The sequence below is a fragment of the Notamacropus eugenii genome, chromosome 2, assembly GCF_028372415.1.
Source record: "Notamacropus eugenii isolate mMacEug1 chromosome 2, mMacEug1.pri_v2, whole genome shotgun sequence".
Taxonomy (NCBI): domain Eukaryota; kingdom Metazoa; phylum Chordata; class Mammalia; order Diprotodontia; family Macropodidae; genus Notamacropus; species Notamacropus eugenii.
Genome location: NC_092873.1, coordinates 223,302,256 through 223,314,004, shown reverse-complemented (window position 1 = coordinate 223,314,004; position 11,749 = coordinate 223,302,256). Strand labels below are relative to the sequence as shown.

The following is an 11,749-nucleotide window of genomic DNA, read 5'->3' as shown; positions in this document are numbered from 1 at the left end:
TTTCACAGTAATTAGGGATCTGCCTTGTACCCCAGTTAACCAACATCTGAAAATTATTGCTGTTAACTTGTTTTTATTATTATATTCAGTAAAATTCAGATAGAAATGGACTCAGAACACATCACTCACCAGCAATCACTCCTTCACGTTTAACATTTGGTGAACTATTGCCTTGAGTGGATAAAATAATTAATTTTTGTAATTAAATGAAAATGTTAAGATGCAAACTCATTTTTTGCAGACTTACTGCACACATCTTCAGGATGCTTTCCAGGAGTGAACAGGACTTGAAAAGGTAAAGTAATATATAAGGAGGCTAGAACAATAGGTTGGCCTAGGCCATAAAAGATTTTAAAGGACAGAAAGGCTTATATAGTATATACATTCCCGCCCCCCAATAATTTCACATGGTTTTAATTTCTTCTACCAGACCTCTATATCCTAAGACCTTTCTTTCCCTGTGTTCATAGGTTAACAGTGTTTGGTATGGCAAAATTTAATGAAAGTGTTTTTAAATTTTTGTAGGTCTGTTATGTCCAAGCGATAGGAACAATTTTCTCTGTCATAATAAATGTATTCCATTAATAATTTATATTATATTATATTATGTTACATTGTTATGTTACATTATATTATATTGTTGTATTATGTTGTTACATTGTATTATGTCATGCTATGTTGTTATATCATATATCATGTTATATCATATTATATTATTTGAACTTATATTATGTATTATATATTCCATATATATCACAATGATATATTATTCAATATTAATATATAATCATAAATTATAATGATATATAATATAATGATGATGATAGCTCATAAATCCACATTACCATTACAAAGAGTTTGACATAAAATATCTAATTTAATTATCATGACAGCTTGGTGATATAAATATTATAAATATTACTAACCCCCCCCTTTACAGATTAAAAAATGAGCCTCAATTCAATACAATTCAATAGATATTTATTAAGAACTACTATGTGTCAGGTACTATATCCAGTGCTGGGGATACAAATAAGAAAATGAAAGACAATCCCTGCTCTCAGGAAGCTTACAGTCTCAAGGGGGAAATGTAGCAGGGAGTGGGGTAACACCAAGGGTAGCCCAAGGCAGACACAATGTTGCATGGAGTTGAAGCCAAGCAGAGCTGCTGCTGAAGAATGATATTACCTGGAAAGTCCAAATTCCAGCCCTCTATAAAGCAAGACTTTGAGAGGCTCTGCCCAGGGTTATGTGGATAGTGACAGAGCACAGTCTGAAACCAGTCATCCTAGTGATTAGGAGTCTCTAGTGGTTGAGTTCTTTGTGCTTTAATCTCAATCACCAGGTCTTGAAATTTGATATCAGATCTTCCTGCCACCTACCTACCACTCCTGCCTGCCTACACTTTCTCTCATTTTCTGCTATTGGGATCTCTATTTGACTAAATGGGGCAGCCAAGGGGGATGCAATGGACAGACAGCCGGGCCTGGAGTCAAGAAGACTCACCTTCCTGAGTTCAAATCTAGCCTCAGACACTTACTAGCTGTGTGATCCTGGAGAAGTCACTTAAGCCTGTTTACCTCAGTTTCTTCAATCATTGTTGGTGGACCTGGGAATTGACCCAGCTATTACAGAAAACAATTTGGGATTATACAAGAAAAGTCACTACTCACATACTTTCTTTGATCCAGCAATTCTTCTACCTCGTACAAGCCCCAAGGAGGAAGAAGGAAGAAGGTCCTATATGTGACAAAATATTTGTAGCAATACTTCTGGGGATAGCAAATAACTAAATCACATGATTCCCTACTGATAAGGGAGGCTGAACAAATTATGATATAGTAATAGAATGGACTATTGGCAAAAGCAGGTAGGTGGATATAGCACCATGCCTGGAGTTAGGAAGACTCATTTTCCTGAGTTCAAATCTGACCTCAGACACTATTTGACCATGGGCAAATCACTTCACCCTGTTTGCCTCAATTTTCTCAGCTGTAAAGTGATCTGGGAAGAAAATGGCAAACCTCTCCAGTATCTTCAGCAAGAAAACTCCAAATAGGTCATGAAGAGTCAGATATGACTGAACAACGACAACATTTGACTAGGCAATCTAGATCTTAGATTCAGTAATGATCTTGGAAAATGGTGCTCATGATCCACCACCTGTCCTTTCTCCCATGGAGTGATCTGTTTTCTAATCTGCTTTCAGACAGCTTCCTGTGCGTCCATCCCTGGAATATTGATGCCTGACCTTCTGATCCTGAGGATTATCTGGAATGTCTCTGTCTTTCTGATTTTATCCTATTCCTTCAGCACCCAAACCCTAGCTGTTATGAATCTATTTCCAAAAACTAGGTTAATTTCTCACTGAAATGTAAAAATCATCATATTTCAATTCAGTGGATTTTAAGTTTTCCGTTTCAAAAAAGATGATCACTTTATCTGTTTAGTACTGTTTTTACATAACTGCCAACAGAATTAAACAGCTATACAACCCTGATTCAACTTTTCCTTTTTTCTATTCTTTCTCTGTTTCATAGACATAGAGCAGGTGTTGCCCTATGGCATGTTAGCATTAAAATTAATGCTTATTTTAAAAGCAGTCATTATAGGTTATTGCCAACCATTTCTAGATACAGTTTCATAAGTGCCCCTTCCTACTTACATAATTGGAAAAAAACAAAACAAAACAAAACACCTGAAGCTTGAGGAAACTAGAACTTAAGTTCTGACCCATCAATTAGTTATATAGCTTTGGGCAAGTCATTTTGTCCCTCTGGGTCTTAGTTTCCCTTCCTGTAAATGAGGGAGGTGGGCTAGATGATCCCTAAGGTCCCCTCTAGCTTTAATATTCTATTCTGACTTCTGCACAGGAGAATACACACACACACACACACACACACAGTCACACACACACACACACTTTAGAAAGCAGACTCTTTTAAAAAATAGTAAGGCAACTCCATTATAAATAGCCAGAATGAGGATTTCTCATCATCTTGGACTAAAATTACAGGGCTGAAATATAATCTTATCTCTGCTATATTTGGTTTTTTTTAATAAATTTTAAATACAGTACTTACTGCCACAGTTTTCGGCTTTGCAGAATATGCTGACATTTGTAATAAATCATGTTAGTAAACTTATAATCAACCTTATTCTCCAGCAGAACAAAGAACAGCTGTTTCAAGAACTCTGTAACAAACTCCTTGAAAATGTTTGCTTTTCCCTATTATTCATTATTGACTGTTAAATTGATAATGATGCAGATCAGAACTATTTTCAGATCCAGGCTAGCAGCAAAAAATGCCAAGAAATAGTACAGTGTAGAAACCTAGATAAGAAGTCAGGTGACCCACCAACTTTGCTCCTAAAACAACAGCATGAGTTTGGACAAGTCACATAATCTCTATGAAATGAAGGAGTTGCACCCAATTGGATGACAGAAGATGATAGAAGGTAATCTCTTCCCTGTGGATCCTCTGGCTTTTATCAGGTCCCAGCTAAACTCTCACTCTCTCCAGGAAGCCTTTCCCAATCCCTCTTAATTCTAGTGCCCTATTTATCCTGTACTACATTGCTGCTTGCATGTGGTCTCTTCCACTAGATCTGGGGTGGGAAACCTTCGGCCTTGAGGCCACATATGACCCTCTAGGTCCTTGGGTGTGGCCTTTTGACTGAGTCTAAGTTTTACATAACAAATCCTTTTAATATAGGGATTTGTCCTATGAAATTTGGATTCAGTCCAAGGGCAGCACTTGAGGACCTAGAGGGCCACATGTGGCCTTGAGGCCCCAGATTCCCCATCTCTGCACTAGATTGTGAGTTCCTTGAGGGTGAAGACTATTCCCCTTTCTTTGTATCCCCAGTGCTTAGTTCAGAGCTTGGCACATAGTAGACATTTAATAAGTGTTTACTGACTAACTGAAAAGATGGAAATAGTAATGCAAGGCCTGTGGGACAATAGGCACATTCATCCAACGTTGGTGGAGCTGTGAACATCAGTTCCTCTAGAACAAATTGTTCTAGAAAACAACTTGGAATTACCCAAGAAAAGTCACTAAACTGTTTATACCCTTCCTTTGATTTAGCATTTCTACTACCTGGCACATGTCCTGAGGAGGTCAAAGAAAGAAGGCAAAATATTCACAGCAGTACTTCTGGGGATGGCAAATGACAATGACTGAATCACAAGTCCTTATTGATAAGGGTGGCTGAACAAATTGTGATGACTCTAATGGACTATTGTTGCATCATCCAAAAATTTAAAATCTGAAGAACTCAAAGAAACAAGAATAGATTTGAATGAACTGATGCAGTCAACTAAGCAGAACCCAGGAGAACAAATCTCTCCTCTGATATTTAATAGCCATGTGGCACTGGGCAAATCAGTAAACCTCTCCCAGACTACCAATAGCATGTATTTAACAGGGTTATTCTGAGAATCAAACTATATAATGTACGGAACTTTGAAAACCTTAAAGTTAGCAGTGGCATCATTGTATTTAATAATAAAAATAACATTTGTTACAATAATTGATGTATATAGCACCTGAAAGCTTATAAAGTACTTTATGTCATTTGATACAACAATCCTATCAGCTAAGTGCTATTATCACTCCTATTATGACTTGACTAGTGTCACACAACTAGTCTGAGGTAAGATTTAAACTCAAAAATCTTCCCAACTCTGTCCACCTATATCCATCTATACCACCTAGCTGCCAAGATAATATGTAGTGCTAAATAAAGATCTCCTATTAAGTAGAAAACATTAAAAGGAAGTCATATTCTGAGTAGTCATAAAGACAAACCTTGACAGTAAAGTATAGATGATGAAACGTACCTCTCTCGTTTCAGTAGTGAGCAAAAGGACTAAAAATATGAAATGTTCAATACACTGTGTCCTGATCAGCACTCACCAATCAGTGCATGACATCAGCTCATAGAACCCACCAGATCTAGCCAATCCCAGGTCATCTTATACATTCCACACTTCATCCAGTCATCCATCTTGGTCCTCTTCTTCAACCTGTATTATGCATTTATCCCATCATTTCCTATCATTTGTTAACCACTTCCTAATCTGGGAAGCATAATCAAATCAGTTCTACCATTGCTTCTGGAAAGAGTGGGTCAATTGACTTCCCTTTGGCTTCATTCACCATCTCTTCCCAGATCAAAATACCCTTTCCTGGTCAATACCCAGGTATTGTCTTCACCTATTAAATGGAAATTCCTTGAGGTCAGGGACTCTCACTACTGTATTTCATCCACAAAACTTAAGAGTGTTTGGCACTAAGAACTTAACAGATGTTTTGTAGGCATTCATTGATTTATTGGTTTTGCTGAGCTGTTTTTCTTTGCTATGAAGGAAAGTTCAATGAGCATCGAAGTATATCCAGAAATGACTGTGATGTAAAAAGATATCAAATAAAATTTATTAAAATAAATTAAAATGAAGGAATTGAACTAGATGATCTCTCACATTCCATGGTTCTATAATTCGGTGAACAACAGGGAAACAGTTATATCATGAATGGTAATCTAACACAAGTATTCTGTGATCGGTTCTTTCAGGACTGACATCCACTCAGACCTTTCATCTCCTTTTGTTAGCAGAGAAATAGTGTTTTGTGTCACAGATACCTATATTGAACATCATAGCCACCTGGTAGATTCTAAGCCCCATTAGGATTAGAACCATGCCTCATTTAAAGTTCAAAGCCAGCCTCCTTCCTCTCCAATTCAACCTCCCCAGAGCAGTCAAATTAATATTCCCAAAGCACAGATCTGACCATATCATTCCTCTCATCTGAAAGCTTTATTTGCCCTTTTGCCCCTAGGATAAAATTAAAAACACACAGGCTGCCATTGAAAGCCCTTTACAATCTGGCTCCATTCTATCTTTCCAGACTGATTTCACATTCCAGCCCAACAAAACTATTTGCTTGTTCCCCAATTCTGGCAATCCAACTGTACTTTTACATGCAAGATGGATTCCTCTAATATTCTCCCTCCTTATCTATGCTTCCCAGAATCCCTGACTCAGTTTCATTGTCTCTTTACCCACAGGGCCTTTTCTGATCTCCCTACTGCTGTCTGTCCTCCCCAAAATTAGTTTGTATCTATTTTACATTCATTTATCTAAGAAGAGGTTCTTTACCCAAGTAGAAATATAAGCTCCTCGAGAGCAGGTCTTATTTTCCTTTTTGTCTTTGTATTTCTAGAACAATGCCTGGCACATAGTAGGCACATAGTAGGCACTTAGCAAATGCTTCTTGAACTGAATTGAATTAGTAAAAGGTTTTTGACTGACTGAAATGATAGACAACACAACAGGAAAAAAAGACAGATTTCTGCAAAGCATGACACTGTTTATTATCTCATTTCCATGTTCATTGAATTCTATTAACAGTATGATATGCCTCAAGAGGAGACATGGTTTTATGTTAGTTTACAATATTCTCCTTCACTGGAAAATCAGGCTGCTCTGATCAAATTCCCATTTTTCTTTTGGGAATTATCAAACATGACTCCTACATACTAGAGAGTCCATACACATATATTAAAGGCAAAAAATACAAAACGATCATAGCAGCATTGCACAGCAAACACTGAAAATTTGAGTTTCTAATTATGCAACAGTTAAAGCAGCAAAGCAGTACTTGCATTTTCAGACATTGTTTTCAAATCTGATATTAGAAAAACATCATTCTAATATAAACACAGCTGAAGGTGCTGCAAAGCTTGGTTTTCAAAGGGTAAAAGGACTGTACACCAGGATCTTTTATTCTGCCTGACTGAGATTCAGTTACTGTTGAATTGTAGTCCAGCCAATGTGTTCACGCCACAGAATATTCAATGCAGTGAAAGCAATATAAAATAGATTTGGTACTTAGTTGTTCAGCATTACAAGGCAAAGGTCATAAATAGATTTCTGTTAATAAAAATAATTTTGTGTTTACTAACCGTGAATTGTAAACTCCACATTTAAAAGTCTGGGATCAGTATTTTCAAAAAGGTTCTTCTTTCCTCTACAAAAATCCAAAATAATCATTTATTTTAAAAGGAGGGGGAAAAAAATTAGGCAAAAACGTAAATATGAGATTTTAAGATACCTATAAATACCCAGAAATAGACTCTATCAAATCATGGCCTTCATACAGCAAGAGCCATTTCTACTTTATTTTATTTTATCTTACCATTTTCCCTGTTTCTAACAGGTTAGAAAGATTGTAGTTTTACCTTTAACAAAACTGTCAGCCCTGACTCTCCTATGAAGGCCTAAGAAGTGCATCATTTCTGGACTCCACATGGAAGAAAATATAGATGTCTGGAGGACGGGGGAGCAGAGAATAAAAAAAAATATTAATGGTCAAGACTCCAAAACTGACGCAACTGCCTTATTTTGTTAATCAGTTTCATGCCCTTTAATCTCAGTAAAGATAATATATAGATAGGAGTTAGTTTTCTTGTATCAATCCCTTCCAACCTCTTCTGTATGCCCCCTCCCCCACTAGGAATAAAATATATGGTCCTCCTTATTAAAACATATACATATTTATATATAAAATGTTTGTATGTATGTATATATGTACATTGTATACATATATAATAATTATCATTATAATATACATACATTTCCTTTTCAGGGGCTGGATAGTTCTTCATTTTCTAGTAAATAATCTTTCTTCATATATCTAGTCCCCCTAACCAATCTCCATACTCCAAGGTAAGCATCCTTTAATGAGTTCTTATTAAGTTCTTCAGTCTCCTGGCCGCTGCTGGAGACCAGTGCTGTTTCTAGGACACCACATTTAGGCTTTTCTGTGCAGGGTTGACTGATCCCACTAGCTGTCTCCTCTCCTTCCATTTCACCATTTCTTTTCTCCAAGGGCAGGGACTCCATAACAAATGGCCCTTGAGCTCCATTTGTCTCCTGTGCATCTTCCCTATGGTCTTTCTCCAGGTCCTCATAACTACTTTGCTTCCTGGTCTCAATGAACTTGGCCACACAATAAATTAGAGAACCGAAGGTGTTCACCACCACACCTGCTATGAACAGAGAAGTAGGCTCCACATCATTGAAGGCCACCATGCCCACTGTGATGGTGGCTATGCTTTTCACCACTCCAACAAAACTAGTGGTCACAGCAGAGTTAATGTAGGTACAGTGGAGTGTAGTAAAGTTCATGGCGCAGCCAATCAAAATGCAAGCCACAAAGATGCAGACCATGGTTGGATCTTTCCAACCTGGGAAGGCCCAAGCATTGATAGAATCCATGCTGGCAAAGGAACAAATGATGAGTAGAGGGGTGGCAGAGATGGCGATGGCATACTGGGCTGTGAGGGCTCCATGCTCGGAGTCTGCACTGGTCTTCTGAATAAGAACAAGATAAGCAGCATGAACTAATACTGCCAGGACACCTGTCACATACCCAATGGGGTCCCCAGTTAGATCACCAGCTCCTGGGAGAGAAAAAAAAAGACATTTTTTTTGCACAAGTTTTAAATGTATTTATAATGAAGACAGGACCAGATGTAAAGAAACCAAACTCCCTAGCTTTGTCAGGTGAATTGTTATATCACTTTAAACTTTGCTGTGCTAAAATTTCTATCATTTATTAAATGGGAACTGAAGGCTAGTCTTCATTCTGTCCTTAGTGAGGACATAAGTAAAGTGTTTTGACTCCTAGAAATGGAGTGCTATACATAGCAAGACTATTATATTGAAATCTCCAAATAATCTTAGGGTCATTTAGTCCAATCCTTCTGCACTCCCCATTTTACAGATAAGGCAAATGAGATCCAAAGAGGGAAGATAATCCAAGGTTTTCTAAGTGAAGAACCAACCTGTGTTCAAACTCATGCCCTCCAATTCCAAAGATCTTATCACATCAGGCTGCCTCTTAGATGCAAATATAGGAGCACACCATTCCTTTCTTACCTCCTCATTTTAAACTGAAACTGAGTTCTCTTTTCCCTCTGTCCTGCTTCCCAGACAGCCTCATAGGGTTGTTTCTGGAGTACTTGAATGGGTATTGAGCTCTCCTGATGCCCCTCAAATTGTCAAACCCAACTGCACCTAGGAACATGATTGTTTCCCTGCAGTGTAGGAAGAACCCTTGGATATGGTTGGGATGAAAGGCACAGTCCTGCCAAACTTCCATTGCATCTTCAGGATAGCCTGAAAGAGTCCTCACTGGGAAACTGAGCCCAAAAGTAAAGGTTTTTGTTCATGGAAATTCACCCCACCCCCACCCCTCCCACATCTCTGCAACTGTATTAGTAGTTGCTTAAAAGTGAGTGCTATCTTCCTACCCCACCAGATGTCTGTCCTTCCTGGGTTTCCTTCATGCTGGATTCCATTAGCATACATGTATTAATATAATCTGACCATGGAATCTAGCAAAAAAGGACTATTTTTGATCCTCTGTCCTTCTGCTCCACTCCTGTCCTCTGCCCAAAGCACAGCCTTCCCACCTCTGAATGCATGACCCCTGATCTGGCCTTGCCAGCCTCTCCATCCTCTCCCCCACTACACTCCCTCCCTACTCAATCCCAGTTCCAGTTCTACTCACAGTGGCATCTCTAGGGGCTCAGAAATTCAAAGCCTCATCTCAAAGGGTGTCAGTGCACAACCATGATTGTCTAATCCTGGGGGTCTGTGTCATGGGTCACCCTTTGACACTGTAGTGAAGACTATGGACCTCTTATCAGACTAATGTTTCTAAATGCATAAAATAAAATATATGGGATTACAAGGGGAAGAAGTTAACAAAATATATGTTTTTTAAAACAAGTTCACAGATGCCAGGTTAAGAACTCATGATATAGTCCAACCCTTAGAGAGAAATGCCTTGTCCAAGTTTACAGAGGGCAATAAGCAGCAGAATTGGATTTGAACACGGGATTCCTATACTAGCGAGGGTTCTTTCCCTTGCCCCAAAGCTATATTTTAGGAATGAGGACACTGAGTCTCAAAGAGGGAAAGTGACTTGCCTGAGGTTACACGGCAAGTAAGGGACACGGGTGGGACTTGAACCTAGGCGTGCATCAAATCTAGGCCTCTTTTCATGACACCCCTTTGTTGTGATCTATTGTTAATAAAGGCTCCAAGAGCTGGGCCCTCTACTGATAAAGGGAGGCATGATGGAGACTTCCTGAAAGACTGGAGGAGTACCAAGGGGGAAACCAATGGAGAGGGGAAATATGGAATAAAGCAGGGAGGAGAGAAGGGTTGGGAAGGAGCTGGGCTATAGGTTTGGGCAATATGTAAATTGGAGAGGGGGATAGCAGGAAAATACAGTGGTGGAGGAGGGAAACTTATAGCTGCTCACCTGCTAAGGCTGCCCCGCAGGTGGTGATGAGTACCGCCACTAAGACCCCGGCGGAGGGCGCCCCGTTCTTGAGCACCAGGACGCCGATGAGCATAGTGACCAGAGGCAGACAACGCTTGAAGACCACATACATAGGCAGACTGAGCCCCCTCAGGGACCAGAGGGTGAGGCTGGACTGCAGCGTGGATAGTACAGTGACCCCGGCGAAGGGGCGCGCCAGGCTCAGGCTGAAAGGGGGTACAGAGACTAGTCCCAGGCGCCGCAGCAGTTCCAGACTGATGGCAGCAGTGGAGCTGGTTAGGCACTGCACCAGGGTCAGGAAGGCGAACTGGTAGCGGCTGATGAGGAACTTGAGCAGGATATTGAGGGAGCCCGAGAAGACCCCATGGGCGATGGCTACTGAGATGCCCAGCATCCGGCCTTTGCACAGCTGCATCCTGGTGCCTGGTCACTTCTTGAATGCTGCCGATCAGAGATCTGTGGGGAATAAGCAAAGAGGAGAGAGAAAGGAGAGAGAGAAAGGAGAGAGAGAGAGAGAGAGAGAGAGAGAGAGAGAGAGAGAGAGAGAGAGAGAGAGAGAGAGAGAGAGAGAGAGAGAGAGAGAGAGAGAGAGAGAGAGAGAGAGAGAGAGAGTCTACCCTACCCCCTACCCCCAGCCTGTGGTTGGAGACGAGAGGAGGATTCCCAAGAGGACAGTCCTCTCAGTTCCGCGGGTTTATGTTGGACTGCTGGACAGCTACGAGTTCGCGTCACCAGGGAATCGAAATCAAAGAAGGGTTGAGGGGAAAGGGGGAAAAGGAGGACACTGAAAAGAAGTTAAGAAAGAGGAGGGGGAGGGAAGGACTGGCTTGTGGTTAGTGGCGGGAATTCTTTAGTCAGTTTGTGACTCAAGGTGCCTGTTAGGGAGATGCGGCTGTATCAGTTCCAGTGTGTAGTCAGGGTTAACGCCTTTGCGGTGCTCGGAAACCCCTAGGAGACACAGTCCCCTGGCGCAGCGTGGGAACGGAGTCAACTCGCTTCATTTACTTAGTGACAATCAGCTGGAGTCCCTGGACCCAGCCATGGTTTTCGTTCTTGTCTCTGGACCTCTCCTTGGCTGCTTCGACCCTTTTAGTCTTTTTTCAGGATCAGTGAATTAGCTTTGAAGGGCTACAGCTCCCTACGAATTAAAAAGCCACCAAGATATCCTTGCCCCTCACCGTGTATTGGCCGCAACAAGTGCTTGGGAGCCCCGAGTCCTTCCAGCAACACCAACCGCCTGGAGCTCCGACTCCATCACCCATCCCCATCAAACGCTGCGCGAAAACTTTCTCCCAGCTCCGTCCCTCCATCCGGAAAGCAGAAGGAAGGATCAAGCGAAAGCTGAACGTTTAAGGGGCGGCTCCTAACTTTGTGCCTTCTAACTT

At 40.6% G+C, this 11,749-nt stretch overlaps 1 protein-coding gene across 1 annotated transcript; it reads right to left on the bottom strand.

Annotated features, from left to right (window-relative positions):
* Positions 1-6,356: 6,356 nt before the first annotated feature.
* SLC35D3 (solute carrier family 35 member D3) lies at positions 6,357-11,749 on the bottom strand. The gene is made up of 2 exons (XM_072643422.1): positions 10,344-11,749; positions 6,357-8,472 (listed from the first exon to the last, which is right to left on the bottom strand). Exons 1-2 carry the CDS (start codon positions 10,777-10,779, stop codon positions 7,652-7,654), a joined length of 1,257 nt encoding a protein of 418 aa, XP_072499523.1. The 5' UTR covers positions 10,780-11,749; the 3' UTR covers positions 6,357-7,651.

Coding starts and splice junctions, on each gene's coding strand:
- SLC35D3 (XM_072643422.1), bottom strand. CDS start 10,779: ATGCAGCTGTGCAAAGGCCGGATGCTGGGCATCTCAGTAGCCATCGCC. Junction 8,473..10,343: donor CTGCGGGGCAGCCTTAGCAG/GTGAGCAGCTAT, acceptor TTTCTCTCCCAG/GAGCTGGTGATCTAACTGGG.